The sequence below is a fragment of the Vulpes lagopus genome, chromosome 11 (genome assembly GCF_018345385.1).
Source record: "Vulpes lagopus strain Blue_001 chromosome 11, ASM1834538v1, whole genome shotgun sequence".
Lineage (NCBI taxonomy): Eukaryota > Metazoa > Chordata > Mammalia > Carnivora > Canidae > Vulpes > Vulpes lagopus.
In genome coordinates, this window is record NC_054834.1 from 26,126,444 (window position 1) to 26,153,759 (window position 27,316).

General features: G+C 45.5%; 1 protein-coding gene across 3 annotated transcripts in view; it reads right to left on the reverse strand.

Moving 5' to 3' along the window:
• Positions 1-27,316, reverse strand: part of SPTA1 (spectrin alpha, erythrocytic 1) — a 64,515-nt gene that overhangs the window by 17,209 nt on the left and 19,990 nt on the right. For 2 of the 3 annotated variants that reach the window (XM_041722156.1, XM_041722157.1), the window contains exons 17-38: positions 26,173-26,295; positions 22,653-22,870; positions 21,737-21,829; positions 19,819-19,956; positions 18,690-18,841; positions 17,963-18,149; positions 16,072-16,173; positions 14,458-14,549; positions 13,683-13,827; positions 12,776-12,957; positions 9,502-9,601; positions 9,191-9,388; positions 8,291-8,434; positions 7,599-7,702; positions 6,968-7,130; positions 6,580-6,711; positions 5,943-6,080; positions 5,659-5,763; positions 4,219-4,427; positions 2,613-2,733; positions 1,939-2,060; positions 1,012-1,144 (exon numbers count right to left, since the gene is read on the reverse strand). In XM_041722156.1, coding sequence (XP_041578090.1) covers positions 1,012-1,144; positions 1,939-2,060; positions 2,613-2,733; positions 4,219-4,427; positions 5,659-5,763; positions 5,943-6,080; positions 6,580-6,711; positions 6,968-7,130; positions 7,599-7,702; positions 8,291-8,434; positions 9,191-9,388; positions 9,502-9,601; positions 12,776-12,957; positions 13,683-13,827; positions 14,458-14,549; positions 16,072-16,173; positions 17,963-18,149; positions 18,690-18,841; positions 19,819-19,956; positions 21,737-21,829; positions 22,653-22,870; positions 26,173-26,295 — 3,101 coding nt within the window. Of the gene's footprint in view, positions 1-1,011; positions 1,145-1,938; positions 2,061-2,612; positions 2,734-4,218; positions 4,428-5,658; positions 5,764-5,942; positions 6,081-6,579; positions 6,715-6,967; positions 7,131-7,598; positions 7,703-8,290; positions 8,435-9,190; positions 9,389-9,501; positions 9,602-12,775; positions 12,958-13,682; positions 13,828-14,457; positions 14,550-16,071; positions 16,174-17,962; positions 18,150-18,689; positions 18,842-19,818; positions 19,957-21,736; positions 21,830-22,652; positions 22,871-26,172; positions 26,296-27,316 lie in introns of all 3 variants that reach the window. The other variant, XM_041722154.1, reaches the window with a different exon arrangement.

Sequence of the window (27,316 nt, forward strand, 5' to 3'; positions counted from 1 at the left end):
TGTCCTGGCAGGTGTCACCTCTGGACGAACCTGGGTAGATGGTACCTGGGGCCTCCCTATAATTCTATATTCTATAGAATTCTATATTCTATAATCTATAGATTATAGATCTATTCTATATTCTATAATCCTCCCTAAGAATTCTATATTGTTACAAGTGCATGTGTATCCACAATTCTCAAGACAAAAGATTTCATTTATAAAAGAGAAGCCTTTGGGAGTGTGTGATATGAAAACTTAAACCACTTAAATGTGTGGCATATGTGCACATGTCCCAAATGACTTTTCAAAGGAAAGGGGTTGGCAGTGCGAATTTTATGCTATTCAGGTTTTAAGCTTTCTCTTGCCAGTGTGAGGCTTTCCTTATGTCATCACATAAGAGCAAATTAAACTCCACAGAGAATTCTTGGTAAATCCCTAAGTTTTAAGGCTATTAGGTACAGATCTCAAGGTCCCAAGAACATTATTTTCTTAAGATCACTCAAAAGCTCTAGAACTCCATATTAACTCAAGGCCACACAGATTCATTTCTTTATTGGGAAATTCTATACCATATTTACAAATATGTCTCTAAATTGTGAAAGTAGTCTACCTGCCAGGTAGCCCTTCTAAAATTATATTTTCTAAAAAAAAAATAAAAAAAAAAATAAAATTATATTTTCTAGAAACTGCAACCAATGCCCAGGCATAAGAATCTTTCCAAGTCAGTGTAACGTTAGTATCTGAGGGAATTTTTAGAAAACCTCACCCTATGAGGGAAGGTCTGTCACTATGATGACAAAATCCCAAATCATGGGATTGAGCTTTGAGTCCTGCCTTCACACCTGATATATTCCAGGATTGTATCTTTGGGTCTTGATTTTTCATATTTAAAACTGACAGGAGTATCCATATTTGCATCATCTTTTTCTCCCACCAGGGGAAAGATTCTTTTCATAGAGGAAAACGTCGACTACTTAAGAAAAGATTCAAACCAAAGAGAAGATATTAGTTATTCGACTTGTTGCTCACCTGAGTAGTGGCCAGTGTGTCTCCAGAAGCCCCTCCGGTGACCATAGCTTCCTTTTCACTGATCCAAGCCTCCTCCTCTTCGGCATTCTGCATGAATTCCAGGTACTCTAAGGATTCCTCTAGCTGACGCCCTCTGTAGCAGGGTGGTGAGCCCAGGGAGGACGAGAAGAAACCAGTACTCAGGGGAGCACAAAGAGCAGCACAACCACCACTGCACTAGGCCACAGAACGATCGAATCTGAGGTCTTGTGAACCAGCGGAGGCCCTGGCCCCGGACAGTCAGTTTTGTGGCATCATCTGCTCTCTGGGAATCTTTGCTGGGGAAGGGGAGCCTTGTCCAAACATGGGGGCCCAAACATCAGAGCTGGAGAAGAGCATCAGTGAAGTAGTATCTCTTTATACTCTAAGCACCACCACTCCTCTTATCCAATGAAGGCACCACGTGATGCTAGAAGTTTCCTTGTTTTCCCCAGGAAGACATACCTATCATAGGCAGAAATTATTCTGTTTGGATATATGGCTATATGGTTCTCATTGGCTGTATGGTATCAGGAAGAAAATATACCTCTTTGTTCTTTTACTCCTAGGAGCTGCACACAGCACTAAGCCTGGGGCGGGGGGGTCATACACAGTAAAAGAAACCCAAGGGGCAGGCCCTGGTGTGAAGGATTGGCATATGAGGCCAACAATGATAAATGACAATAAATGACAATTGCAAGTAAGCATGGGAGCAGACGTGTGTTCAGGCCGCAGAGGAGACAACCTCCCCGCGTCCTCCTGGGGTAAGTAGGGCAAGCTGCATGGAAGATTGCCGTCTGAGCAGGGACTTTGATGATAAAGAGAGATGGGGAGTGGAGGGGAGCAGCCAATGCTAAGCCCAACACCAACAACCCAGGAAGACAGTGGGGCCTCTTATCGCCAACTCACCGCGTGGCAGCCAACTCTTTGAGCTTCTCCCAGTGTTGGAAAAACTGAGCCAGCCGCTCCTGGATCTCCTCTTGCCCCACAGCAGCCTTGTCTTGCAGCCTCTGTGCTGCATCCAGCACATTCTGAAGAACACACACCCCCATGGCACATTGCCCCATAGACTCTCCTCATTGACTCATAGCTCCCTGGCCAGGTGTCCAGCCCTTCCCACACTCCATGTCATTTATAAACTTCATGGGTGTGTCTTGAAAATCATGGGAGAATGAAGATGCCTGCAATGAAGCCCACCATGCTAAAGGTCGCCTCGTGCAACTTCAGTGCTTGCACTAGGCTGCACTCCACGATCATGGATTATTCATGGTGACACTGCTGCCGAGCCAGACCCAGAGAGGTCTTCTTCCCCTGTGGCTCGGCTCAAGAACAGCTCTTCCAGATATCCCAGCCCACGTCCTAGTCAGCAGCCACAGTGACTGGGGTGTTGAAAGCGCCCTTTGCAAGGAAAAGCACAGATCCCTGTGCAGAGTCCTTCTACTTATGGGCAACATGAGAGGAGGGAAGAATGCCTGTGAGCTCTGTGCCTAGCTCCCGGGACCCTGCGTGCCACCTCCGTATTGTGTACCATCACCCTACTTCCCATAGTACGGGGACTGCTATTAGAATACAACTCCTCCTACCTGGATGGTGGGTTCGTGGGCCACCAGCTCCCCCTCGAGGCGCTTGTGCTTCTTCAGCAAGTTCTGAACCCCCTGAAGGTCCCTCCCGTAGTCCTGGGAGCTCACTTTTAACAATTTTTCCCTGGGACCAAGGAAGGAAATGGAAAACATAGTTTAGACACGTGAGACTATCCTAAAGCAAGAGTGTTCTAAGAGTGGGTGTATGGCTGGGGGTGGGGAGGTGGTAAATTCTGGAACACTTGGGTGTCAGTAACCACAAAGATAATTAGTACCCAAGGCTTTCTGCAAAACTTCTGACAATATAAATGAAAATAACATATGGGTTCCCACTATATCATGGCTGTCCCAGCCTTCCCGTTCGTTCCCTTGCCTATCTGTTCATTTTTTCTTCTTTGCTCAAAACGACACACTAATGTTTCTCTTTCAAAAAAAATGTAAAAACTGTATGCTCACAAATGAATGGCCCTATGTACATATATGACCTTCATGGCCTTTATTACTTTTGCCTATTAATATCAATAACGAATTTGGGTAGAATGGGTATAGATAGCTGATACTGTAGGTATCATGACAGTTGGATTAGTTCCAAGTATAAAATATTTGAACAGCACCACAAAGGACAGTAAAAAGACTACAGACAAGAATATATTATCTCATTGTTTCTAGAAGTTCCTACAGTGTCTTACATGCTGCCCTATGTATGTATCAGGCTTCCCCCTAATTCATTGGTTACCAGCAAGAATCATCAGATTTGTAGAAGAGGAATGCGATGAGGCAGGTTAAATGGGAATTTGATTTACTAAGATTTTCCCAATAGTACTTTTTACAACAAAAGCAGAATTAGTAATGAAACCATGGCAGGTACTGGGTAATATTGTCTTGTGTCCAGTTCGGTGATACCTACTATACACAGGATACACAAGGCATAACGTGGATGCAACTAGAGGGTATTAAGCAAAGCAAAACATGTCAGATAGAAAAAAGCAAATACCATATGATTTCATTCATGTGTAGAATTTAAGAAACAAAACAGGTCAACATAATGGAAGAGGAAAAGAAAGATAGAAAAAGCAGGAAGCAAACCATAAGAGAACAAACTGAGGGTTTATGGAGGGAGGTGGATGCGGGATGCGCTAGGTGTGTGATGAGGGTTAAAGAGGGCACCTGTTGTGACAAGCACTCGGTATTATCCCTAAACCAATATTACGCTGTATGTCAACTAACTAGAATCTAAATAATAAAAAAAATGACAAAGATCTCATCAGTTGAGTCAGTTGTGAAGGCCCAGCTGTCTCATTCAGATATTACACATTCTATGAACCATCTAGAACAAGTGTACATGGCTTAATTTTGTTCCCCGACTGTATGTGAATTGTTCCCCACTTCTCCAAGCCTGTCTCCTTGTGCCTGCATACAATGAAGTAATCTGATAAAAAAATAAATAAAACCAATGTTAACTTGAGGCTAAGGCAAACATGGTTAAGAAGTAATACCAGCTATAAGAAGCAATTAGATATTTCACTTCAGTACCAAATAGGAAGGAACACGTTTGGCAGATGGTCTCTGCTCTTCGGTTACTTAAGCAGCCTGCGTTGGCGGTACATACTCTATCCAGGACTCCTCATCATCTAAGTCCTGGAAGAACTGGAACAAGTCATAGGCCTCCTTCAGTTTCTCGTGGTGTGCTGCTGCCAAGTTCTGGACGTTCAGGAAACGCTCGTTGACATTATCCCTTTCCTCCACAATCTGGTCAACATTGAAAGTCCCGCTGGAGAGCAGGTCAGTGGCCAACTCATTCAGGTCGTTGAGTGCATCCTAAAAAGCCCAGGTGTATTCAGTGAACAGAATGGTACAGGTATGAGGTAGACCCTGGGGGCAGCCCAGGTGGCTCAGCGGTTTAGCGCCGCCTTCAGCCCAGGGCGTGATCCTGGAGATTCAGGATCGAGTCCCATGTTGGGCCCCCTGCTTGGAGCCGGCTTCTTCCTCTGCCTATGTCTCTGCCTCTCTCTCTGTGTGTCTCTCATGAATAAATAAATAAAATCTTTAAAAAAAAAAGTAGACTTTGGACTTTAACCACTAGTGCAGGTTCAAAGACTGGGTTTAATAGGTTATTTTTGAAGATAGTCAATTTGATAAATATGCTCTTTTAACTCGGCTCCGATAAGGGCCAGATCAGAGGGCAGTATGAGGGATGTGACTGTGATGCTCAACCTGTCCGTTCACCTTCTGGTATTCCCTCCCGTCCCCAACTGGAAAATGAGTGTGAATAAGTGTGTGTCTCCAACCAGGACCGTCTTCCTCATTGTACTGAATTTGATGCAGATTAGCTGTTAGAAGCTTTCAACAAAAGCTTCTCTAACCTACCATCCCGAGGCTGGCCACGTCCAGGACACACCCAGCCCCTTCTGTCTGTTTTCACGCTCACGCTGCCCTTCTAGTGATGTCGGGGGGAATGTCATCAAGTCCTAAAGCTCTGAACTTAGAAAGACTTTGACTTCTTGTCCTTTCTGCTCATATCTCTGCCACCAAATAAAATTGGTAAGATAAAATTCTCCAAGATGAAATTAATACCTGCCAACGTGTTTATCATTGCTCCCAAGATGCATTTCTGCTTGATATTGGAATGCAACTGAAATTCTCCACAGAATTTCCAGAGTGTATACATAATTCAACTTCACTGCACATGACAGCCCCCTCTGATAGTTTTGCTCTCTATAATTATGTAAAATAAACTTCCATTTTCTTTCAAAGGCCAGATCAAATATGAGCTTTGGTAGATAGTGAATTTATGTGCATCCATCATTAAAAGGCAGACAAGATAGCTTTAGGATCCTCTTACTTTGAATCTGCAGCTTCATGATAATTGCTTAGCAGTGACCATTGCAGCAGCTCAGCAGCTTATGGATTTGACCTGGTTATAATGATCACTGGCTGAGAACACAGCCGGTTTGCAAGACAGTGTTCTCAAATGGCCTTCTAAGATGAGAGAAGAGGGTCAGAAGCATTTCCATTCTGCCCAGAGCAATGAGATTCTAACACTGCTTACCTCTCGGGCCAGCATTTCTGTTTCCAAAAGCTGATGTTTCTTGAGCAAGTTTCCTGCTGAAGCCAAGTCCCTGGCCTGATCTTTCATGGCCAGCAGTGTCTCTGCCTGGGAATAAAGGAATATGCAATGAAGATGCCAGATGCAAACTGTTTTTAAGGACAACATTAGCAACCGTGTCCCCCAACATTTCCCAATAAAGTTAAGGAAATTGTTCATGCATAAAGCCATTTAACGGGCAAGTATTTATTAAGTTCCCATGTCCCCACCATTCTGGGTGTGATTACCTCTGAAAGCCAGAACTTGAAGTCCTGGATGCCTGTGTTGAACCTCTGTTGGCGACTTGCCTCATTGAGCTTCTGTCCTTTGTCAATTGTTTTCTCAAGCAAGTAGTTCCAGTGTCCCTCCAGCTCTTCCAGTTGAGTCTAACCCAAAGAAACTCGGGGATCACTATGGTCTTTAGGATCCTGAGTCCTATGACAACTTGAAAAGACACTGTAGACCTGGGAGTTCATAACTAGCCAAAATCCACCAGTACTTGAATGCTGTACATTTTAAACCAGTTATGCTTAATCTGGGAAAACAACAGGAGGCATTGGAAGAAAGTTTGAGGAAAGGGCCCTGGCTGCTGACAGAGACTCGTGCCTAAATGCCCAAACTCTTCGCAGCAGGGATAGAAAATGTCAAACAAGCAAGACGACACTTGGGATGTAGGTCTAAAGCTTTCTCAGAATCCTAGATACTGAGTTTGACGTAAGTGATAAGGTCTGAGCATCGTGGTTTCCCACCTTCTTTGTGGACGGTCAGAGGGAAGACTGTTAACCACAGAACACACTCCGCATCCCCACCCGTGGAAACGCTGAAGGAGGAAGAGGCTTCTCCGAATGTGCATTTAGCCCAAACCACCCTGAGCAGAACCCCTACCTTCATGGTTTCTTCATTGCCCTCACATGCATCCCGCTCAATCAGAGAGTTCCCCAAATCGAGGACTTCCTTCACCTCCTCGGCTCGGCCTTGGACCTCATTTTCAAAGGTCTGGTGCTTCAGGTATTTTCTCTGAAGGGAAAGCAGAAGCCAAATTACCCTGTAATCTAAGGAAGCAAGTTAGATAAACTCTGTTTCTAAGAAAGTCAATGTTCTGTTATAACTAATGGCGCCTTCTGAAAGACCCACCCCTTCACATTAGACTTGGAAGCTCCTGAGGGCAGGGCAGTGGTCTCAACAGTGAGGAAGCGTTCTGTGTAGGGAGCTGACCCTTCACCCCACAATCTGGGTTTGTCAGAGTTTTCCAAAATTCCTATTTTGAACTTGCCTGGATGTTGGTGGGATCTTTGTAGGATTCATCGCAGGCTATAGGCAGCATCTCGCTGATCCATTCCTCCAGGTCCTCAAGGTCATGGTAGAACTTTTTGAGGTCAGTATAGTTGCCGAGTTTTGTTCGCTCAGCAACCAGCAGTTCTTTAAGAGCATTCCATCTGGGGGAGGAGGCTGGATCACTCTCTGCCCTTGACCCTCCCACCAAGCTTTGATGCCATATCTGCAATCTTCCCGTTTGCCAACCTGTCCTTTCTCTTCTCATTATTTATAAATTTTTATACTATATATAACATAGCTATATATTATTTAGTTGTATATTATAATATTACATTTTATATACATGCATATATTACATATAATAGTGCATATTATATTGATAGATCTAGTTGTTGCATAGTCTCATTATTTTCAAATATAAAATATAGAGGCTAAGTCAGTAATTTTTAAGTTATTTTCCATGTCTTTCATTCTGTTGAGCCTGGATCAGAAATGTTCGCAAGTCACAAGATAGTTTTAGGCATTTAGAAATGAAAAGAACTCAGAGTGTGACCACCGTCCTCCATGCTAGCAAAGAGATTGCTCTGCTATGTCTTCCTTAGCTCACAAAACACTTGCTCAGGCCTGACCTGTCAAGCACCCGTTGGAAGCGAGCAGCAATCTCATCCTTGGCATAGTGGTCATCAGCTACGAGCCGCTCTGTCTCATGTTCTAGCTCAGTGATCTTATTTTCCTAGATAGAGGAAAAGAAAAAAAATCCAGATCCCTGGGGATTAGGCTTTCAGTGCAATCTCAGACTCCCTCTGAGAAAAGAACAGAGATACCCTTTGTGGCTTCACAAGGGGGAACAAAACCAGGGCCAAAAGGTAAATGCCATGAAAGTGGCTTTTAACTCAACAGGAAGAGAAATATTAATAATGACACTAAGATGGTTCTGAGCTCCTGGGGTACTGAGTTCCTGGTAGGGACTCCTGTTGTACTGACTCCTATGGTACTCAGCTCCCTAAAGAACAGACTCCTCCCATGACCATGGCAGAGGGTGACTCCTGCACTGGGTGGGATTTTGGAATAACCAGCATATAAAGTCACTTCCAATTCTAAAAGGTTGTTCGGTTGTAAAAAGCTGGGCTGCAGTAAGGTGGTCTGATGCCATGAGTGAACTTGGGTAAGACTAAGCCACGGTGTCAAGCTGCCCTGTCTGCTCAGAGCTCTCTGTAAAAAGCAAATTAAGATACTTGTGAATCACAAAACTACATACATGTATAGAATTTCTGTTATTATTATTCATATTCATTATTGGAATTCTTATATTAGTTATTACCTGCGCAGTGATTGCCTTGTCCAAGTCATCCCGTTTCTTCAACAAGGCCTCCAGACTGTCTAAGGAACTCTCTCCCTCTGACCTCAGGGAGTTCTCACGTGCCAGCATCCAGCCCTCAGCCTGATCACATTTCCCGTGGAACAACTATGAGGAATGAAGGAAGAGGTTATATCCAATCCAAGGGACAGAGGAAATGACTGATCCCTCTCCTATGGCACTGACATAAGGGGTCCCGTAAGGGTTGCTTATGTTCTTCAAAGAAACATTCATACCATGAATCTTACCTATACTGGACCTTTTACTCTTCCCTAAAGACACATTTTATGTTTTTATATAAGCTATATTTCCATTCCCAGGGTGCATTTCCCGTATGTTGCACAAGGCAGATGCTGGCTGGTTATTTCTTTAGGACTCTCATAAATACTACCTTCAGGATGTTCATCCTTTCCCTCCCTGGCACTAATCACTCCCTCTTCTTTAGCCTCAAAACTTTCATACATTTTGTTTTATAAATAATCCCTCTGTATTAGAATGGCCTGTCTACATGTGTAATGTCACTACTTAAGAAAAAGGGTGTTATTTTACTAATCTTTGTATTTCCAGGGCTCTGCACATGGCAGGTTCTCAAAAAGAACCAATCAGCCAAACTGTCAATCAATAAATACATTATAATCACCTCATCTCATGCCAATAGTTGATCCCCACTTTGTTTGGCTCTCCTTGCAGGGATAAGAGCAAAGAACATCACAATAATGAGAGCACAATGGCAGATAGCCAAGACATGCCCGTGTGCCCACAGGAGGGCAAGCGCAGTGAAAGGAGCACCTGTAGTGACTGCAAATTTGCACAGAAGGAACAGACTAAGGCCAATCCTTCTCAATGGGGTGAATTTAGCTTTACCTGCAACTCCAGACACTGATCCAGCATCCTCTTGCGTTGTTCCCAAGCTTTCTCCAAGTCACCTTTCTTTACCCTGATCTCTTCAAGTTTTTCTTCAATTTCAGGGCTGGCACGGTGCTCACTCCTTATAAGTTCTGCACCAAAGTCTTCTAAGGCCTGGAAGGTGGGACCCTCTGCCTCCATGTCAGCACGACGCTCCTATGTTGGAAAAAGGGAGAGATTGGTAGTACCAGTGGCATCTCAACAATGTCATAAAATGAGGGAAGTTTGGGAAGTCATGTGACTAGTGGCTGTGGATTTTGTAGCCATACCTGGTGTCGCTCCAGCAGGATCTCCGTGCCAATTAAATCATCAGCCAGCTCCTGTGATGATACTATGCCTCTAATGCTACTGATCCAGTTGTCCAGGTCTCTAGAGAAATAGACGTATTGGGATTGACAAGAAAGTCTTATAGCTCGAGACAGGGCTGTCCGTCCTTGACTTTTCCTCTCTAGAAAATACATCTAGATTAACACCTTGCATCTGGCTTTATATGCTTCTCAGATCTTAGGTTTGTTGTTCACACTGGTTTTTGTTTGTTTGTTTATTTTAAAGATTTTTATTTACTTACTTGACAAAAAGAAAACACAAGCAGGGAAAGCGTGAGAGGGAGAAGCAGGCTCCCCACTGAGCAGAGAGCCCAATGTGGGGCTCGATCCCAGGACACCAGGATCATGACCTGAGCTGAAGGCAGATGCTCAACCACTGAGCCCCCCAAGGCATCCTGTTTGTTTTAAAAGGCAAATTTATTATTGTAAATTTGTTATGCATTACTATGCTTGTGTATAAAGAATGAAAATAATCTTTTAAAAGGAAAGAGATCTAAAATATAAAGTTACAGAGATGAAGACAGATCGACACTTTCTAGAATATGGTAACAATGCCTAAGAAAAATTCCAAGTAAAAGGAAAAAACATGGAAAAGACATAAGTGTGATAAAGATGATTTACTAGAAACCAATTGGAAGTGTGTTTTTTTCAAATTTTGCTAATATTTTTTTTCAGAATTTTATTTAAATTCTAGTTAGTTAATATTTGAAGGGGTACATGTTCCCCGATGTTTACAGCAGCATTATCTACAATAGTCAAACTATGGAGAGAGCCCAAGTGTCCATCAACTGATGAATGGATAAAGAAGATGTGCGACATACATTTACACCCAATGGAATATTACTCAGTCATCAAAAAGAATGAAATCTTGCCATTTGCCATAATGTGGATGGAGCTCAGTGTATTATGCTAAATAAGTCAGAGAAAGACAAATACCATGATTTCACTCATATGTGGAATTTGAGAAACAAAACAGATGAACATTGTGGGGGGAGGGGAGAAAAAAGAGAGAGAGAAGCAAATCATAAGACTCATGATGATAAAGAACAAACTGAGGGTTGATTGAAGGAAGTGGGCGGGGGATGGGCTAGATGGGCGATGGGCATTAGGAGGGCCCTTGTGATGGGCACTGGGTGTCGGATGTAAGTGATGAATCACTACATCCGCCTGTTGTTTACACTGTTTAACTTAATAATGTCAGTCCCTTATGCTTGAACATATCTTCATCCACGTTATCTCTTTCAGTTCTTGCAATAATCCTCTACGGAATCCTGGGAACTCTTTTGCTTTTGGTTTGGAGATGAGGAGGTCAGCCTAGAGAATGCCAGTGATTTGCCCATGTAATCAATACAAGTAAAACCAGGCATCTGGACTAGAACCCAGACACTTACATCCTGAACCAATACGTATTCCATTGCTCTTAATAATTCTTGTTCCTAAAAAGTAGATTCTTGGGTTTGAAGATCTATCTTATATGGAATCTCAGGGAAGGTATGTCTTCCATTCTTACTTTTATTCCCAGCACACATACACCGCCCCCCCCCCATTCATTCCATGCTGTTGATGAGACGAGAGCCCACCTCTCCCTGTTAGCAGTTAAGGGGAATGAGGAGGAGAGCGAAGGTCCAGGTCCCAGAAGGTGAATGTTAAGCTAACAGTGCCCTCATCTGCAATTCTGTATGATGCCCAAATTGAGCATCACATACAGTGAGTCCTTCCTCTGGCTGGAGAAACCACAAACATCCACTCAAGAGCAGAAAGGCCTTTTCTTTTCTTTTTTTTTTTCCCCTATTTTATTTTATTTTATTTTATTATTTTATTTTATTTTATTTATTTTATTTTATATTTTTTTAGTTGATTATAGTGGGCGCATGCATTTTATTTCTTTTTTAAATAATAAATTTATTTTTAATGGTGTTCAATTTGCCAACATATAGAATAACACCCAGTGCTCATCCCATCAAGTGCCCCACTCAGTGCCCGTCACCCAGTCACCCCCACCCCCCGCCCACCTCCCCTTCCACCACCCCTAGTTTGTTTCCCAGAGTTAGGAGTCTTTATGTTCTGTCTCCCTTTCTGATATTTCCTACCCATTTCTTCTCCCTTCCCTTCTATTCCCTTCCACTACTATTTATATTCCCCAAATGAATGAGAACATATAATGTTTGTTCTTCTCCTCCGATTGACTTATTTCACTCAGCATCATACCCTCCAGTTCCATCCACGTAGAAGCAAATGGTGGGTATTTGTTGTTCTTAATGGCTGAGTAATATTCCATTGTATACATAGACCAGAGCTTCTTTCATAAACTCCTGTATTCACTTCGTCAAACAACTAAGTCTCCTTGGCTGCTTACTAAGCACCGAACCCTGCAGAAGAGCGTTCACACCTTAGATTAAAAGGAAACAAAACACAAGGGGCAAATACCTATTTCTTTCAAAAACAGCGTGAAAAGCAGGAGAGTTGCAAAGAGGTGAAGGTAGGAGTCAGAGTTGCTCAGAGAGGGGGAGTATTACTTCTGCGTCAAGACGAGTGAGATCTCAGAAAGGAAAGGAGTCAGCATCTGACTTGGAACCTGAAGTCCGAGCGGAGCCCGAGCGCACGGAGAGCCGGGAGCACCAACATGATCTGGGGGTGGTTCTGGCTGCTGCTTACTTACGTTGTATTAAAAGCTATGGTCTTCCAGACGTAACTGGGGTGGGAGTTGCCAAGAGCAGCTGCAGTTATTTACCAAAAGTCCTTTCCCCCCCAAAAAAAGTATTAAATCGCGAGCCCCTACTTCCCGGATCCTCAATTCCAACGCTCCTCCTGGCAGACGGCCCGGTGGTGCAGAGGTGGGACTGGCCTCACAAGATGGGGTGTCTGCTTGCTCTACTGTGGCAATAATGTCTGGACTCTCCAGAAAGGCAATGGGAGAGCTCTAGGATTTGACCCCAACGCATGTGCGCTCCTGGCCTGGTACCCGGCCTGAGCTTCTGACACGCTCACCGAGCTCTGGCCGCACCTTCCTCAACGAGCCGGTGAACCTGGCACGGTGTGTGTCTGCACCGGTCGTGCTCTGCCACGGTTGCCCGTGCTCCTCCCGCCTTCCCGCTGCAGAGGATGTGCCCGCACGACCGGCCCCCTGGCACAGGTGCCCCCGCCGTGGAGCATCGAGGCGTGGCCTGCCCCCGGAGATTGCCCAGCCTACGCCATGGGGCCGCCCTGGGAGCTCTACCTGGCTTTCGTGAGGAACGTGTAGAACTTGCGGGCCTCATCCAGGCTGTCCCTCCGATCCTGCGTGCCCCTGAGCAGGCCGTGCCAGGCCTCCGTCAGGTCTGTGGCCTGGCTCTGCAGGTGGCCCGCGGCATCCGGGTGAGACTCGCAGAGCCGCTCAGCTGTGTCTGCCAGCAGGGTCACCTGCAGAGGTGCGAGGGCTCTGAGGAGGGGCCGCTCCTGCAGAGGCTGCCTCCGACCCCCTGACGCTGCCCCCGCAGATGGAGGCAGGCCGCAGGCACCCCATCCCCACCAGGCCGCACCAGCCCCTCTGGTCGGCGCGGCACCTGCCAGGGTGCTCTGCCCTGACGCCTTGCCACCTTCTTCTCAAGATGGGGGGAGGGGGGGCGGCAGGGTGCTGAAGCGGCTGCTGACCAGGGGCAACCCAGCGGTGAACCCCGGGGCCCCGACTTTCAACACGAGGGGCTTTTCACTGTAGACATCTGCTGTGCCCTTTCCGCCCCGCGCGGTAATGCCAAGCTTGCGACTTGGCCCAGAGCGCTGCCGGCGGCTTGCAGAGGCCCTTGGAGGTGGAGCAGGAGTACGGGCGGTCAGGTGCCCAGGAAGGAGACCCCCACGCCGGCCCGGGCTGTCCTGGCTGTGGCCGCCCCCCCCCGACGGTCCACACACTGGGAAGCCACTAGAGGGGCACCTGGGCAGCCCGGGTCGTTTCCTACGGCTTCCCTCTGTGGTCATGGTCCTGGGTGTCCCTCCGGTGCACTTGTCTGAGGGACCGGTGCGAGGGCAAGTGAGGGGAATGGGAGGAAGGGGCCTGGGAGGGACAGGAGCCCATGGGAGGCCTAGGGCAGGCAGAGCGGCCGAGGGCTCAGGCCCGCACAGGCCCGCACAGCCCGGCGCACACGTCTCACCTTTTCCCCCAGGGGCAGGAGGTCTCTCTCGAAGGCCTCGTGCTGCCGCTGCAGGGCCTGCACGCTGAACAGGTCGGAGCCGGGATCGGCAGCGCCGAGGGCCTGCAGCTTCTTCTCCATCTGCTCCTTCGTGTCGTCCGCCTCCCTGGCTCACGAGAGTAAGGGACCTGGAGCGACGGTGCGCTCCGCAGCTGGCCCAGCTGGCCCCGGGGACTGGGCCTTGGGGGAGCATTTGCTCAAGGCTTGGCCACACCGCCCGCCGGAGCCTCCGGCCCAGGGCCTGTGTGTGGCTGCTTCTCTGCCCCCAATACTCACAGCCACGTGCATACCGGCGAAGCGGTCCGGTTACGGCTAGGCTGTTTGCTTGCCCATGTGTGTGCGGACACGGATGTGGAATCACACACAGACTTGGGACCAGACATAAAAAATGGCCAAAGGATCGGTGAGGGCCAACGTGGCCCGTGGCTCGCCGCTCCCTACTGCAGCTCACAAAGCTGATTACCCTCACTGGTTGTCTCCGCTCCAAGTCTCGCTACCTTTTGTGAAAACTGCTGATCATGCACCGGGGTCCCCGAGCACCCAGGCTCGGGGATTAGAGCAGGTCCCCTGCAAGGACGCCGTGGGCCGAGGAAGGAACCTGCTCCGGCATCCCCTGCCCTGCTCCGATCTCCGCCTAGGCCTTGTCCCGCCAATGGCCCTGCCTCCCCTGCAGCAGGCCGACTCGGGGCTTCGATGCTTTCTAGGGCGGCACTGCCGCTCAGGGTTACCTGCTCACCTTTGAAACACCTGGACAGCGTGGGCACTGCCCAGCAGCTGGCGCTGCTCCTCCGCAAGCCTTTGCAAGGAGTCCCAGCGGGTATTCAACTCCTAAAAGACGCAGACACAACAGGCGGTAGCTGAGGAGCTAACTCTGCTCCCTCGGGGCTGCCCAAGAGAGACCCCGTGAGGCCTGAGTCATGCTGTGTTGTCACGTCATCTCCTTCGGAAGCTGCACAGGTTTCCTCCATTCCCAGAGCACCTGCGCTTGGCCCTCATCCATGCCGTTGAGAAGGGGGTGAGCATCCGTCCCAGCCTGATGTTTCAGTGTGGGGGGGCCCCCCTAGGGAGCCACTGGTGCTCGCCGCTACAGAGACCACAGCCCAGCCTCCAGGAGACGAGCGGGCGTGCTACCCTGGGAGTCAGCCGCTATCATACCCCACATCCTGAACCCACCACACCAAACAGCCACTTAGAGCTCTACTTTCTGTAGGAGTAGTTGAGTTGTTCCTACGCACACCCCATCTTCCCTGGCTTAGGACAACCCAGGGAGCTAGACTGGGCATCCCACTCATGTTCACTCAATCTTTTATAGGTCTCAATCTTTTTTTTTTTTTTTTAAGATTTTATTTATTTTTTTTAAGATTTTATTTATTTTTAAGATTTTATTTGTCCCCATAGCCACCAGTCTGCCCAGGACCCTCTAGTAACACCACCTCTCTTTCCACAGGCGGTATGAGGGGCTCAGGTGAAGGGTAAGGGACAGATGACAGCATGGAAGTGGTATAGAATTGGGGGCCTTTGTCCTAAGAACAATGGGAAAATGAGGGGATGGGGGTATCATGATCAGATCTGCATCTTGAAAACACAGACCCTGGCCACCAGAGGAGAAATTGGAGGAGTGTTAAGTCAGCTCTGGCCCTGGCACATGCCCCTCGTTGCTCATGGGTTTGAGCTGCTAGGTCTGGAGCCCTCATACCAACACTCTTTCTGGGTGAATTGCTGGGGATTTTTTTTTTTTTAAGATTTTATTTATTTATTCATGAGAGACACAGACAGAGAGAGAGAGGCAGAGACACAGGCAGAGGGAGAAGCAGGCTCCATGCAGGGAGCCCGACGTGGGACTCGATCCCGGGACTCCAGGGTCATGCCCTGGGATGAAGGCGGCGCCAAACCACTGAGCCCCCCGGGCTGCCCCAATCTTAATCAGGTCTAGGATGTCCCACCTCCCGTCTGTACTGACTTATGTTTTTCTCCTTTCATCAGATTTTATCAGTGCCTGTCTCTTGCAGTCTGCTCTCCTGACTAACCCCTTTCCACCCTCACAGCTTCTTACCTACATTTTCTTTGCATTCGTGTATCTGAGCATGAACTTTCTGTGTCTGCAAGTGAAGATGGGGGGAGGAGGGAGGCATGTGTCGCAGTTTATAGATTTGAGGTCAATTTAAATATATACATGGCTGGACTGTTTGAACTATCACCTTTGACCTTTCCTGAAGCCAGCTTTATACCTTTGGCCTGTCCTAGCTGACCTGTGAAATATGAAGTTGAGTGTATTTAAGTGAGGTGTGGACCCTCCGCCCTTCCTGGAGCTCAGCCTGGCAGCGAGGGTCCCGGAAGGAGCTTTACTTACCTGTCGTATTTGAGCTCCTTCCGGTGTTAGAAGCTTTTCAAATAGAAGATCATCTGCCACCTTGTTGATATCCCTCAGCCGAGGCTCATTGGCCTTCAAATCCTGGGTGGGAAAATTTGTCCAAAGTGATATAAATCCTCTCCTTAGGGGTTTTCATACCTGCCTGCTCATCTCTGCCCCGATTTGGCTAAATATCAATATCACTAATGTCGCTTGAGATGCACAAGAAGCTGTCCCGCTCCCCCGCCACAGAGAAAAGTCCCTTTACACTCCCTGACCCCCAGGGACTAGCAAGAACTTGGCAAGAGAGCCACCATTTTTCTGGAGTGTGGAGCATGTCCAATGTTGGAGAGTCCTTAAAAATCTCTCCTGCATTAAATGATGCCATCAGTTTCTAGCAGCAATGTCCACAACAGCCAAACTGTGGAAGGAGCCTCAGTGTCCATCAAAAGATGATGGATAGAGAAGCTATGGTCTAAGGATACAATGGGATATTCCTCAGCCATTAGAAATGACAAATACCCACCATTTGCTTCGACGTGGATGGAACTGGAGGGTATTATGCTGAGTGAAATAAGTCAATCAGAGAAGGACAAACATTATATGTTCTCATTCATTTGGGGAATATAAAAAATAGTGAAAGGGAATAAAGGGGAAAGGAGAAAAAATGAGTGGGAAATATCAGAAAGGGAGACAGGACATGAGAGACCCCTAACTCTGGGAAACGAACTAGGGGTGGTGGAAGGGGAGGAAGGCGGGGGGTGGGGGTGAATGGGTGACGGGCACTGAGGGCGGCACTTGATGGGATGAGCACTGGGTGTTATTCTATATGTTGGCAAATTGAACACCAATAAAAAATAAATTTATATTAAAAAAAATGGTGCCGTCAGAGGGCTCTCTACCTGAACCGTGTCCTGTGCATTCCTGCCAACACAAACTCCTCTGCCTTCTAGAGAATTTCACGGAATACGTTGCAATCTGCTTGTGTTAAGGGGTGTTGTAAGAAATAGCTCTGGGTAGCTCATCACAATGCCTATGGGGATGATATTGTCCGTTTCATGGTACAAAGACCTCTGTATGAGCTTCTTCATGGGAGTGTCATTCTTGGAGTTCTTTTATAATTTTGTCCTTGCTTCCCTTTCTTTCACTTTCCTTCTTCCTTAAATATTCCATATGTGTACATATGATCCCTATCTATTTATTTATCTATCATTATCTATCCATCCATCCATCATCTATCATCTATTATCCATTTATCTATCTGTCTATTGTCTATTATCCATCTATCCATGTATCATCTTTCTATCAACCATCTATCTACTTATCTATGCATCATCTATGTGTCGCCTTGAATTCTATGTGGAAGGCATCACAAGAAAAAGAAAGCAAGGAAGAGGTTTATATTCACTGCTAGATAACACATGGAATGAATCTGTGAGAACAAAAAATGGAAGGTTTTAGGCAGGCAGAAACTTAGGAACTCTCCAGCTGTAAAATTGGGTTGTTCTTTCCACCTTCCCACTTCAGCTTCTGCCTCATAGAGTTTCTGAAGAGTTCTGGAGCTCCCACCTCAACCTGGGATCCCAGAATTCAGTACCACGTGGGGCAAGTGCTGAAGAACTCAGGGAGATCAGCACTCCCGGGGGATCAGGAATTGCAGGCTGCAGAGCCAGGGCCACTAGTCTCCTCTGTATTTTCCTTCCACCTCTGCGGCCCAGAGGGAGATTTGAGACGTGGAACTCTCAACAGCTCTGGGAAGGATATTTAGCAAATGCAACTAATGCGTTTGAGGAGCATTGGTTGAGGAGCCACTTGGGAGGAGATGTGGAATAAAAGGAAGCAGTGGTCACTGTCAGAAAGCCACCTGGAAGGGAAGGTTGCTTGTTCTCACCTTTTGGAACTCGTCAAACTTTTTCTGCAGCTCCCAGACATCATCGAGTTCCACCCCAGTGTTCTCCGCCTTCTTCTCTTGGATCCACTCCAGCATGTCGCCTGCCTCGTAGGCCAGCAGAAACTCGTTGTAGCGTTGCAGTAAATGACGCCTGCGCTCTTCTGCTCTGTCAAGGAGGGAGCGGTACCTGTGCACAGTAACAGAGAGTGGGAACAGTCTCCTGAAACATGGGGGAAGCACAGAAGAGTGGGAGCAGGGAGGGTGCAGGGAACAAGAAGGAGAGAGAGGGGAAATCAAAAGAAGACCAGAGGGGAGGAGGAAATAAATCTGGGGAGGAAAGAAGCATTGAGAGCGGAGAGAGGAATACACTGGATTCCATTAAAAATAATACAAAATTCCAATGTTCCAATAGCGTGACTGGCATCACCCCTTCCCTGTTCTAGGTGTGAGATTTTCACACGCCTGCCGACAGCTGGATGAGAAGCAGCCTCGTAACGTAAACAAAGTTCACACGGACGTCAGACGGCCTCCCATAACCCTCAGAGGTCCTGCCAAGTGCCCGACCTCAGGCAATTGACTTAAGGTTCTCAAACAAAATCCGAAGTATTTCAAAGACCTGAAGTTTACTTTTAGCTCCTAAAATCTGTGACATTACAACGGCATCGCTAATCTTAACAGCTGCAGAGTCATGAGAAGTGTCTCTGCCAGTAGTGCCTCTACAACTTACTGGTTCTCGATGTCTTCCTGGCGCTGGGCGATGGTGCTTAGTTCTTCTTGCTGCTGCTGGGGGGGCATGGGAAACTCATCTTGAGCCAGTTTCTTGACATAGACAGCAGGCACAAAGCCTTGGTGGTCGCCAGCTTCCACCTTCCACCAGTCCTGAAGGGAGAGAGAGCCCCATTCCTTCCTTAGTTCTTGGAAAACCACAGATAGGAGGGGCTCCAACTCTCAGAACTAAGTCCATAGGCCCGGGAGCAGACTGAAGGCACAAAAAACAAACCATTGCTGCTAATGTCCGGCATGGGCATCTCCTCTTCACCCCTCTCCCAGAGCACCTAAAACTTGTGCATGGATGGCCCTGGAACTCACTTATGTGGATGTTTGGTGTTAAAGTATCACCCTGGGCCCCACAGAGCAGTTTGGGGTGTCACTGAACTAATACTCTGGAGTCAATGTCCTCGGAGCACAACAGGATGACAAGGAAAAATCTGAGCAAAGACAAAGCGGGACTGGCACACGGCTTATTTCATCATGGAACACCCATCCTCCCTCTCAAAAATTCGCTCACTCTCGGGGCAACAACATCCCAAACTCTCTTCTCTTCTCCCCAATAATTTTGGGAAATTATTAGGATGTGAAAAGTCCTTTGAGCTTTCACGAAAAGAGTCATATTTTGTTCCTTTTCTCACAGGCTCTTTCACAGATCTGTTCCTCACACATTAAAGAAAACCAGTTGACATGAGACTTCTCTTTCTTCGGGTTGCTCCTCATCCAGCCCATTGTGGTTCTAGCACTAGGACCACTGGGACAGGAGAGGGACAAACAGGTGACAAAAAAGGGTTAGTTTAGTATTAGGGAACTGCCATTCATCACTTCTATGTCTTTGGGCTTCCTACTTATGCTCTTTGAGTCTTCATTTTATTAAGTGTAATTGGTCTTATAACCCCAAAGGATATATACACAGGATCTTATGCAGTATCTTGAGGAAAGATACTACTTAATAAATTATAGCTATTTAAGAGAGGCAGCAACAGGAAAATGTTGTTTGGCTAAAATACGGCTACCTGCAGGGCCGGGAGAGCTGACTACTGAAGAGCTGTCTTGCCAATGGGAAGCAGGTTAGAAGGGAAAGTCACCTTGTTGATGGAACTGAGCAGAGTTAAGACATCATCTTTCTTCATGGTGACTTCTCGGTTGCTGCGGGCCTCGAAGTCATATAAGGCCACCACCCTCTGTTCTCGAGCCACTCCTTCCACTGGCGCAGGCTGTTGTTGCTGAACAAAAGAGGGAGAGGATCACGTCCGTCACCTGCTGGCAACACGTCCTCTACAGCCTCTACATTGTCCCTGGAGCTGGAGCCTCCCACGCAGCTACCAGCAAGACAGAGATTGCGACATGTTCGTGGAGACACGGCTCCACCCTGACGCTTGAAGGGCGCGCAGGCTGGGAAGTACGAACACAGAATGAGCAAGTGGGCATGTAGTTTGTCAGAAACAAATTAAGCGCTCTAGGTCTCTGGTTCGTAAAGCAGGTAATAAAGGATTATATGCATCAACATTTCAGAAGATTATTTGAGAAAGTGAAAGACCCACTATCTCTCATCACCTTCTGCATTTCCTGGGCCTCCACTGACAACACTCCCAACCGCTTCTTCATCTTTAAATTATTGTGTCAAGAAAATGTGGACTCTTTTTTTTCTGAGAGGTGGGTGACCTACAGCACAGGAAAGGCCACAGAATTATAAAAACAGACACCTGGCCTGAGATCAAAGATCTTGGATCTCTCTCTAGCAAACAGCCTGCTCTCCGAAGTATAGCCTTCTCTGACTGACACTTTCTGCAAATTTACCTCTGAGAGGATGAACAAGAATACCACACCTCTTTGTAAGCGATGGCCCACCCCGGCATCAGGTTAGAGCAGAAGATGTGTGCCTCCCCTTACAGACTCAGCTGACTTACATCCCTTGAGTATCGTGTTTCCTCAGCACACACAATGCACACATCCATCTGTTCTTGCTTAGGCTTCACCATGCAGGTAGAGGGAGACACAGCACGCAGGCTCTAAACACACATGGTGGCCTGGAATGCGGTGCCTATGTCTGTTGTCTACTCCTAGTGTGTGAGTGCAGAGCCTCTCCTTAGAAAGATGGTATCAGGTGTCTCTCTTTTTCCTTCTGCTACCCCAAGGAGGTGCCCCCGTCACTCAGTGGATCCCAGCTTTGCCACTCTCCAGGACAAGCTCTCACCACGGGCTGGGGCATCCTCACACTTGCCAGCATTTGCACGGCCCATTTCCGAAATACACCTGATTATTCTGTGCTTTGGTGTCTTTGCTTTCATTGTTTAATGAGTAGAAAAGCCCTTCTTCTCTTCATCTGCACAGTAAACCAACTTAAAAAAAAAATCCAGAAAATCAAAATTAAAAAAAAAAATTCAGGGGCCCCTGAGCCCCTGGCTCAGTTGGTTAAGCATCTGCCTTCAGCACAGGTCATGATCTCATGGTCCTGGGGTCAAGCTCCACATCAGGGTCCCTGCTCGGTGGAGAGTCTGCTCCTTCCTCTCTCTCTTCCCCTGCTCATGCTCTCTCTCTTTCTCCCCCTTTCTCTCTCTCTCTCAAATTAATAAATAAAAAAGAAAAAAAAACTTTTTATTAATAAATAAAAAAGAAAAAATAACTCAGATAAAGTGGTTCACCTCAGCTATAAAGATCTTCCTACTTTCCAACATTCTTATTTCGAGTGAGGAGAACACTCCTTCCTCTGAGACTCTTTCTCATGTCTCATGTCTCATGTCATGTCTCATGTCCATGTCTTTTCCATGTCCATGGAAAGCGAGAGTACATCTATGAGCACGTGATCGCACTCACCCACCGAGAACCTCTTATGGACTGAATCTCTGTAAATGCTACAAAGAAGCTACAATTCCTGCTTATAAGGAACAGAGAGATTAGTCCTTTGCATTGCTTCCTGGGATATTAGAAGTAAAAGATGGTAATAAAGAGAATCCCATTTAGTCTGGGGGGAGTGTTATGCTTGGCATGTCTACGCTTTCTCACCTGGCAGGCCACTGCCTGGTCCCTCAGGGCTTGCATGCTGTTGCCAAATGCACTCAGGTCCACCAGGAAGGCCTCATGCTTCTTTAGGAGAGCCTAGATTTGTTGATGAGAGATGATTAGAAGTGAAGGCCGGAGGTGCACTAAGCATTCCTGGGGGTCATTCAGCTATTAATTTGGGTTCCCTCAATTGTCCTAATTCCTAATAAGAGACACTTTCCATCTATAATAAAGAAGTTATTTTTTAACTCTAAATTTGCAGATATCAGAAAAATAGGAGTTAAAAAATCAACAATTTCAATATATTCAATACGTTTGCTTCAAAGTAAAGTCAAAATGGCACAAATGTTAGACACACATCATAGCTAGGAGAGGGTGCTGCTGCTGATGTTATTTTGTGGGATTAAACACTAGCATAGCTTTGGGTGCCCACTGCAATTATTTCTAGTGCTGAAGGTTTGTTAAAAACTATACTGATTTACTACAAGACAACGAATAAAATGAGAAGTTGACACAGAGGGTAACTATGACCTTTGAGATTCTTCTTGCTCCAGCATGTCTGTCTGATTTTATTTCAATAAAATAAATAGTGTATTTATCTTAGAACCATGGTTGGTTTATGAAATTCCATGATTATACCGGGAAATTTAGGATTGGACCAAGGTAAGCATGGATCCCTAGTCACACTTTTTCAGGTTTAGACAATCTTTAAGGAATCTATAAATCTCTGTGGGATCAGGAAAATGTAGTGTACCTTTCAGGATTTGTGTCAATTCTGAGGTTATCCCAACTGGTGAAGGCCAAAAGTTACCCCTCCGGAAACCCCAAAATAATCTCACAGAACCTGTAGCTGTCTCATAATCTAATTTGGTACTATTTGGTGAGTACTAGACAATGTCCACCCCCATGCCCACCTTACCCTAGCTGCTTCTTCATCAGCCCCATAGTTAGTGTTGTCTACAATAGGTTCCTTCTCTTGAATCCATGCTTCTGCTTCATGCAGGTCAGCCAGGTACTGCTGGAACTGGACATTGGCTTCAAGATTATTCTGTCGTCTAGCAGCCCGAGCCTGCAGAGACTCCATATTGTCATTCAAACTCTTGATCCTAGAGGCCACTTCATCTGCAGCAAAGTGCCCTATGGAGTAGTTATAGAAAGGGAAGGATTAGCCTCATTAACATCACTATATTTTAATCCTCTTGGTGACCTGAGAGAGAGAAAGGGAGGCATGAGGTTCTGGCTACCTGCAGTCAGTGTGGTAATTTACCTAAATTCCTGGAAGTTAGAATGACCTGAGACTGAGCATAAGTAGGTGCTCCTGGAGGATGGGCGTGCATGGGTGGTGATGAAGGGGGTGGTATAGTCTGTGATACACAGACCTGAAAACAGAGAACCTAGGTGTGAGTCCTGCTCCAAAAACATGTATTCTCTGGAGCAAATAGGAAATCCAGCAGATTGTCCCAAAGGGATTTATTCCCACAAGACCTGTTCTCCCACCTTAACTAGAGAACAGGACAGACAAGATCCGATGATATTCAGACCACAGGCAGAAAATTGTGACTGCTCAGAGAAGGGAAAGAAATGAGGTGTGCCCTCAGGCGCAGGGTGGTCTCTGGGCTGTAGTGCTGGAGGTCAACACCTGGTAGACCTGGATGTCACGCTGAGCTGAGCAGCAGAGGGAGCCGGGGCGGGCGGGACAGCCCAGAAGGAGCCTGCCTCACACAGATGGAGCCTCAGAGGCTGCAGGGGGTGCCCTCGCCTGTCTGACTGATTGATGACTCCTAACACACATGTGTCACGAGACTCCTCAAAGTGAGGACAGGGGGACTGAAAAGCAAGAGGCCAAAATCCCCGAGGCTCACATAGGGCTGTGGGTAGTTAACATCAGCTCCCACCAAAGCGGACTGAATTATGTTCTGTGGTGGACTCATCACGAAATCAATTCCAGGTTAGAGTGTTCCCTGGAGGCTCCAAGAGGCTCAGTGATCGCCAAATCCAAAAAACAAAGAAAACCACACCAAGTTATACTGTAATCAAATTTCTGAAAACCAGTGATAAAAAGCTTAAAAGCATAACAGAGGAAAGAGACACATTACACACAGGAGCAGAGATTGGGAGAGCAGACTTTGCATCAGAAACCCCTAGTGTAAGAAAACAATGCAGTAGCATCTTTAAAGTCTGGAAAGAGAGAAACTGTCAACAAGAATTTATGAAGTCTTTTAGACCAACAAAAGCTTAGAGGATTTATGGCTAGCAGACATGCACTACAAGAGCTATTGGGGAAAGCTCTTCATGTAGAAGAAAAGTTATAAGGTAAAAATATCAATGTCTTCAATGGAATGAAGAACACAAATATGTGAATAAATATAAAACGCTTTTTTTCTCCATTCTTAATCTCAAAGCTAATTGATTGGTAAAGCAAAATTAGAAACAGTGCATGGTGGGTTTATAACATGTAAAATTAAGATGTGTGACCTCAATATACAAAGGAGAAAATAAGAGAAATGGAAACATACTGCCTAAGGATCTCAGTCTGCACATGAAATAGTATGACATTATATAAAGTTAGAATGTGATGCTTTAAAGATCTATATTTTAAATCCTAGGTCAGTGGCTCTTAAATATTTGCTCCCAGAATCCTTTTATAATTTTTTTTTTATTTCAAGTTTTTATTTAAATTTCAGTTAGGTAACATATATGATAAAATTGGTTTCTGGTGTAGAATTTGATAGTTCAACATAAAATTTCAAGACAAAAGAACATACAGCTATATATTCTATTAACCATTATACCAAAGGCATCATCAAACATTGTGCAGAAAATTTCAGGGTGCACTTACAAAAAAATGAATATGAAAAAGGCAAATAAGGTCTTAACATCATTATGAAGCCCACAAAACCACAATTGGAGAATCCCTACTCTACAATAAACATACATATACACATCCCCCCCACACACACATGCCTCACAGAACTATGGCTAATAAACAAATATGGAGATAAAATGGAATCATAAAAAATACATAATTAATCCAAAGAAAGTGGAAACTGATAGACAAAGAAAAAAATAGCAAGAGACTAGATTTAAGCTTAACCATATTGATAATTGTTTTAAAAGCAAATGGTCTAAATAATCCTATTAAAAAGAAGAGATTACCAAATTGCGTAACATAAAAGCAAAGCCTAGCTCTATCCTGTCTATAAGAAATCTGCTTTAAACATAAGGAAACAGAGTACAAGCAAAACCATGGAGAAACATAATGTGCAAACATGAATTGAAGGCAGCTGATGTGGCTGTAATAAAGTTGCACCAAGTAGTCTTCAGGATGTAACCAGGGATAAAGAGAGCTGTATATCATAATATTAAAGATTTAAATTAATCAAGAAGACATGAGTCTAAATATATATGCATACAATAACATAGTTTTAAAATACATAAAACAAAAATTGATAGAACTGAAAGAAACAGGTGAAATCCGCAATTACAACTGGAGATTTCAAGAAAAAAAAAATAAAATGAGTCATAGTAAAATAGCAACCATAAATAAACATTTTTAGGTTTGAATCACTCAGTTGAGATCTTAATTTTTGCTCAACAATATGAATTTTAAGCTATACTTTTGATAGCTGGATGCTGGCTGGCAACTATTTCTTTATTGGCCACAATCTATTCTTGAATCAAGGGAGGAAGGATCCCAGTGCAATCTACCTTGCTTACAGCACACCTGGAACGTCATATTTAAGCAGTTTCTGAAGGCGGGAAACCAGGAGGAGGAGAGATACTGAGACTACATAAAGGAAAGAATTTAAAGAAATGGTGTTTTTAACTATCAAGACTATAAGATATTGGCAACCCAAGGCAAGTCTTCACAGACCTGGAAGTTCCATGCGGGGAAAAGGACCTGATTTGTTTTGGGGCTTTATAATTTAAATTCTAAATTCTGTAACTTTGAGACCCCTGGATGGCTCAGTGATTAAGTGTCTGCCCTCGGCTCAGGGCATGATCCTGGGGTCCTGGGATCAAGTCCAATATCGGGCTTTCCCGCAGGGAGCCTGCTTTTCTCCCTCTGCCTGTGTCTCTGCCTCTGTCTCTGTGTCTCTCATGAATAAATAAATAAAATCCCCAAAAATAATAATAAATTCTGTAACTTCTACAGAAGAGCAAATTGATTATTATCATAAAATATTTTATTTAATAATTTTGGCTTAACTGAAAAACACAAATGACTGGTTTGTGAGGCAGGGAGGTTCCTGTTATTGGAATATATAAGCAATACTGTAACATCATTGTATCGGTCAGAGGTGCCCAACTGGGGGTTTCTGCATTGGGAAGGTGAATTGGATATCTTTAAATTCCCATGAAGCCCTAAAATTGAACAAACTTCTTCCCTGATGTTTAGCATAGCGATGACTGACCAATTCAACCTGAACCATACCTACCTTCCTCTACCATTTTATTTCCCCTCTGCGTTATCATTTGGATGCGTGGCTCATGGCTGGCAATGTTATCCTGGATGACTTGGTGTCTGTTCAGAAGCTTCTTGGAGACAATCAGGTCCTTGCCTACAGAGAAAGATAATTTCAAGGGCTGGTGTTGTTCTATTGTATGGAATAAGAAGAGGCTGTTCTACTTCTTTACAACTCATGGAGCTACACGTTTTTCCCTTTGAGGCTGTAATCACTGAGTGGGCTTCCTGAAATTCATACCACTTTGTCCGAATAACTCTGTCCAGCATTATTCTTTCCCTTGCCTCTTTGTACTAGGAAAATTCAACTCACTATTTTACAAAAGATAATAAGTCACTGTATAGATAGAAAGGCAAGTAACTCTTCAGCTAAAATTCCAATGCCATGCAATCCATCTTCTTTCAGAATTTTACATCATGGTGTAAAAAGCAGGATCTTTTACTTGCTGATTCCTATGGGTAGCAGAAAGTTATTAAATCCGCTAGGCTAGGTTTTTTTCGCTGTGAAAATGGCATGCTATGTGTTTTGAAGTTTTCTTTGTGAAGATTAGAAATAACTTATAAATCATGCCTCCCTTGCTGCTCACACTAACAAGCACTGGCTAAATGCTGTGCATTGCTAATTTCCTCCACCCTCAAAGCCCCCCAGTTCCAGATGTCACCTTCATCCTCTCTATCTCCCATCCCTTCAAAATTCCCTTCCCTATGCTTCTGACTAAATGACTTTCTGGGAACTCTCCATCCCCATCCACCCTTCAAAGAGGTCTTTTCTCTTCTAGAAGTTTTCCCAGACTGGCCTCTCCACTGCCACCATCATCAGCTCCTCTTAGATGTCTCCAGTACACATGTACTGAGTTTGCATTCCACTTGTGTCCTGGCACTGGTAGTGATGAACTGACGGCTCCCAAAGGAAAGGAAAGTACGGATTTTCTCTGCCGTCCCTTCCCTTTTCTCCTTGTAGTGGCTGAGATCTTTGTAAATGGGAGGTGCTGACACTACAGACACAGTCACTTGGTACCTCCAGGACCAGCCATGACTGCTCAGCCAAGAGCCTTGGCAGGAGCATAAGTTAGAGCAAGGAGCAAAAAGCTGGCCACTCCAGCTTTCCCCGAGGTCTT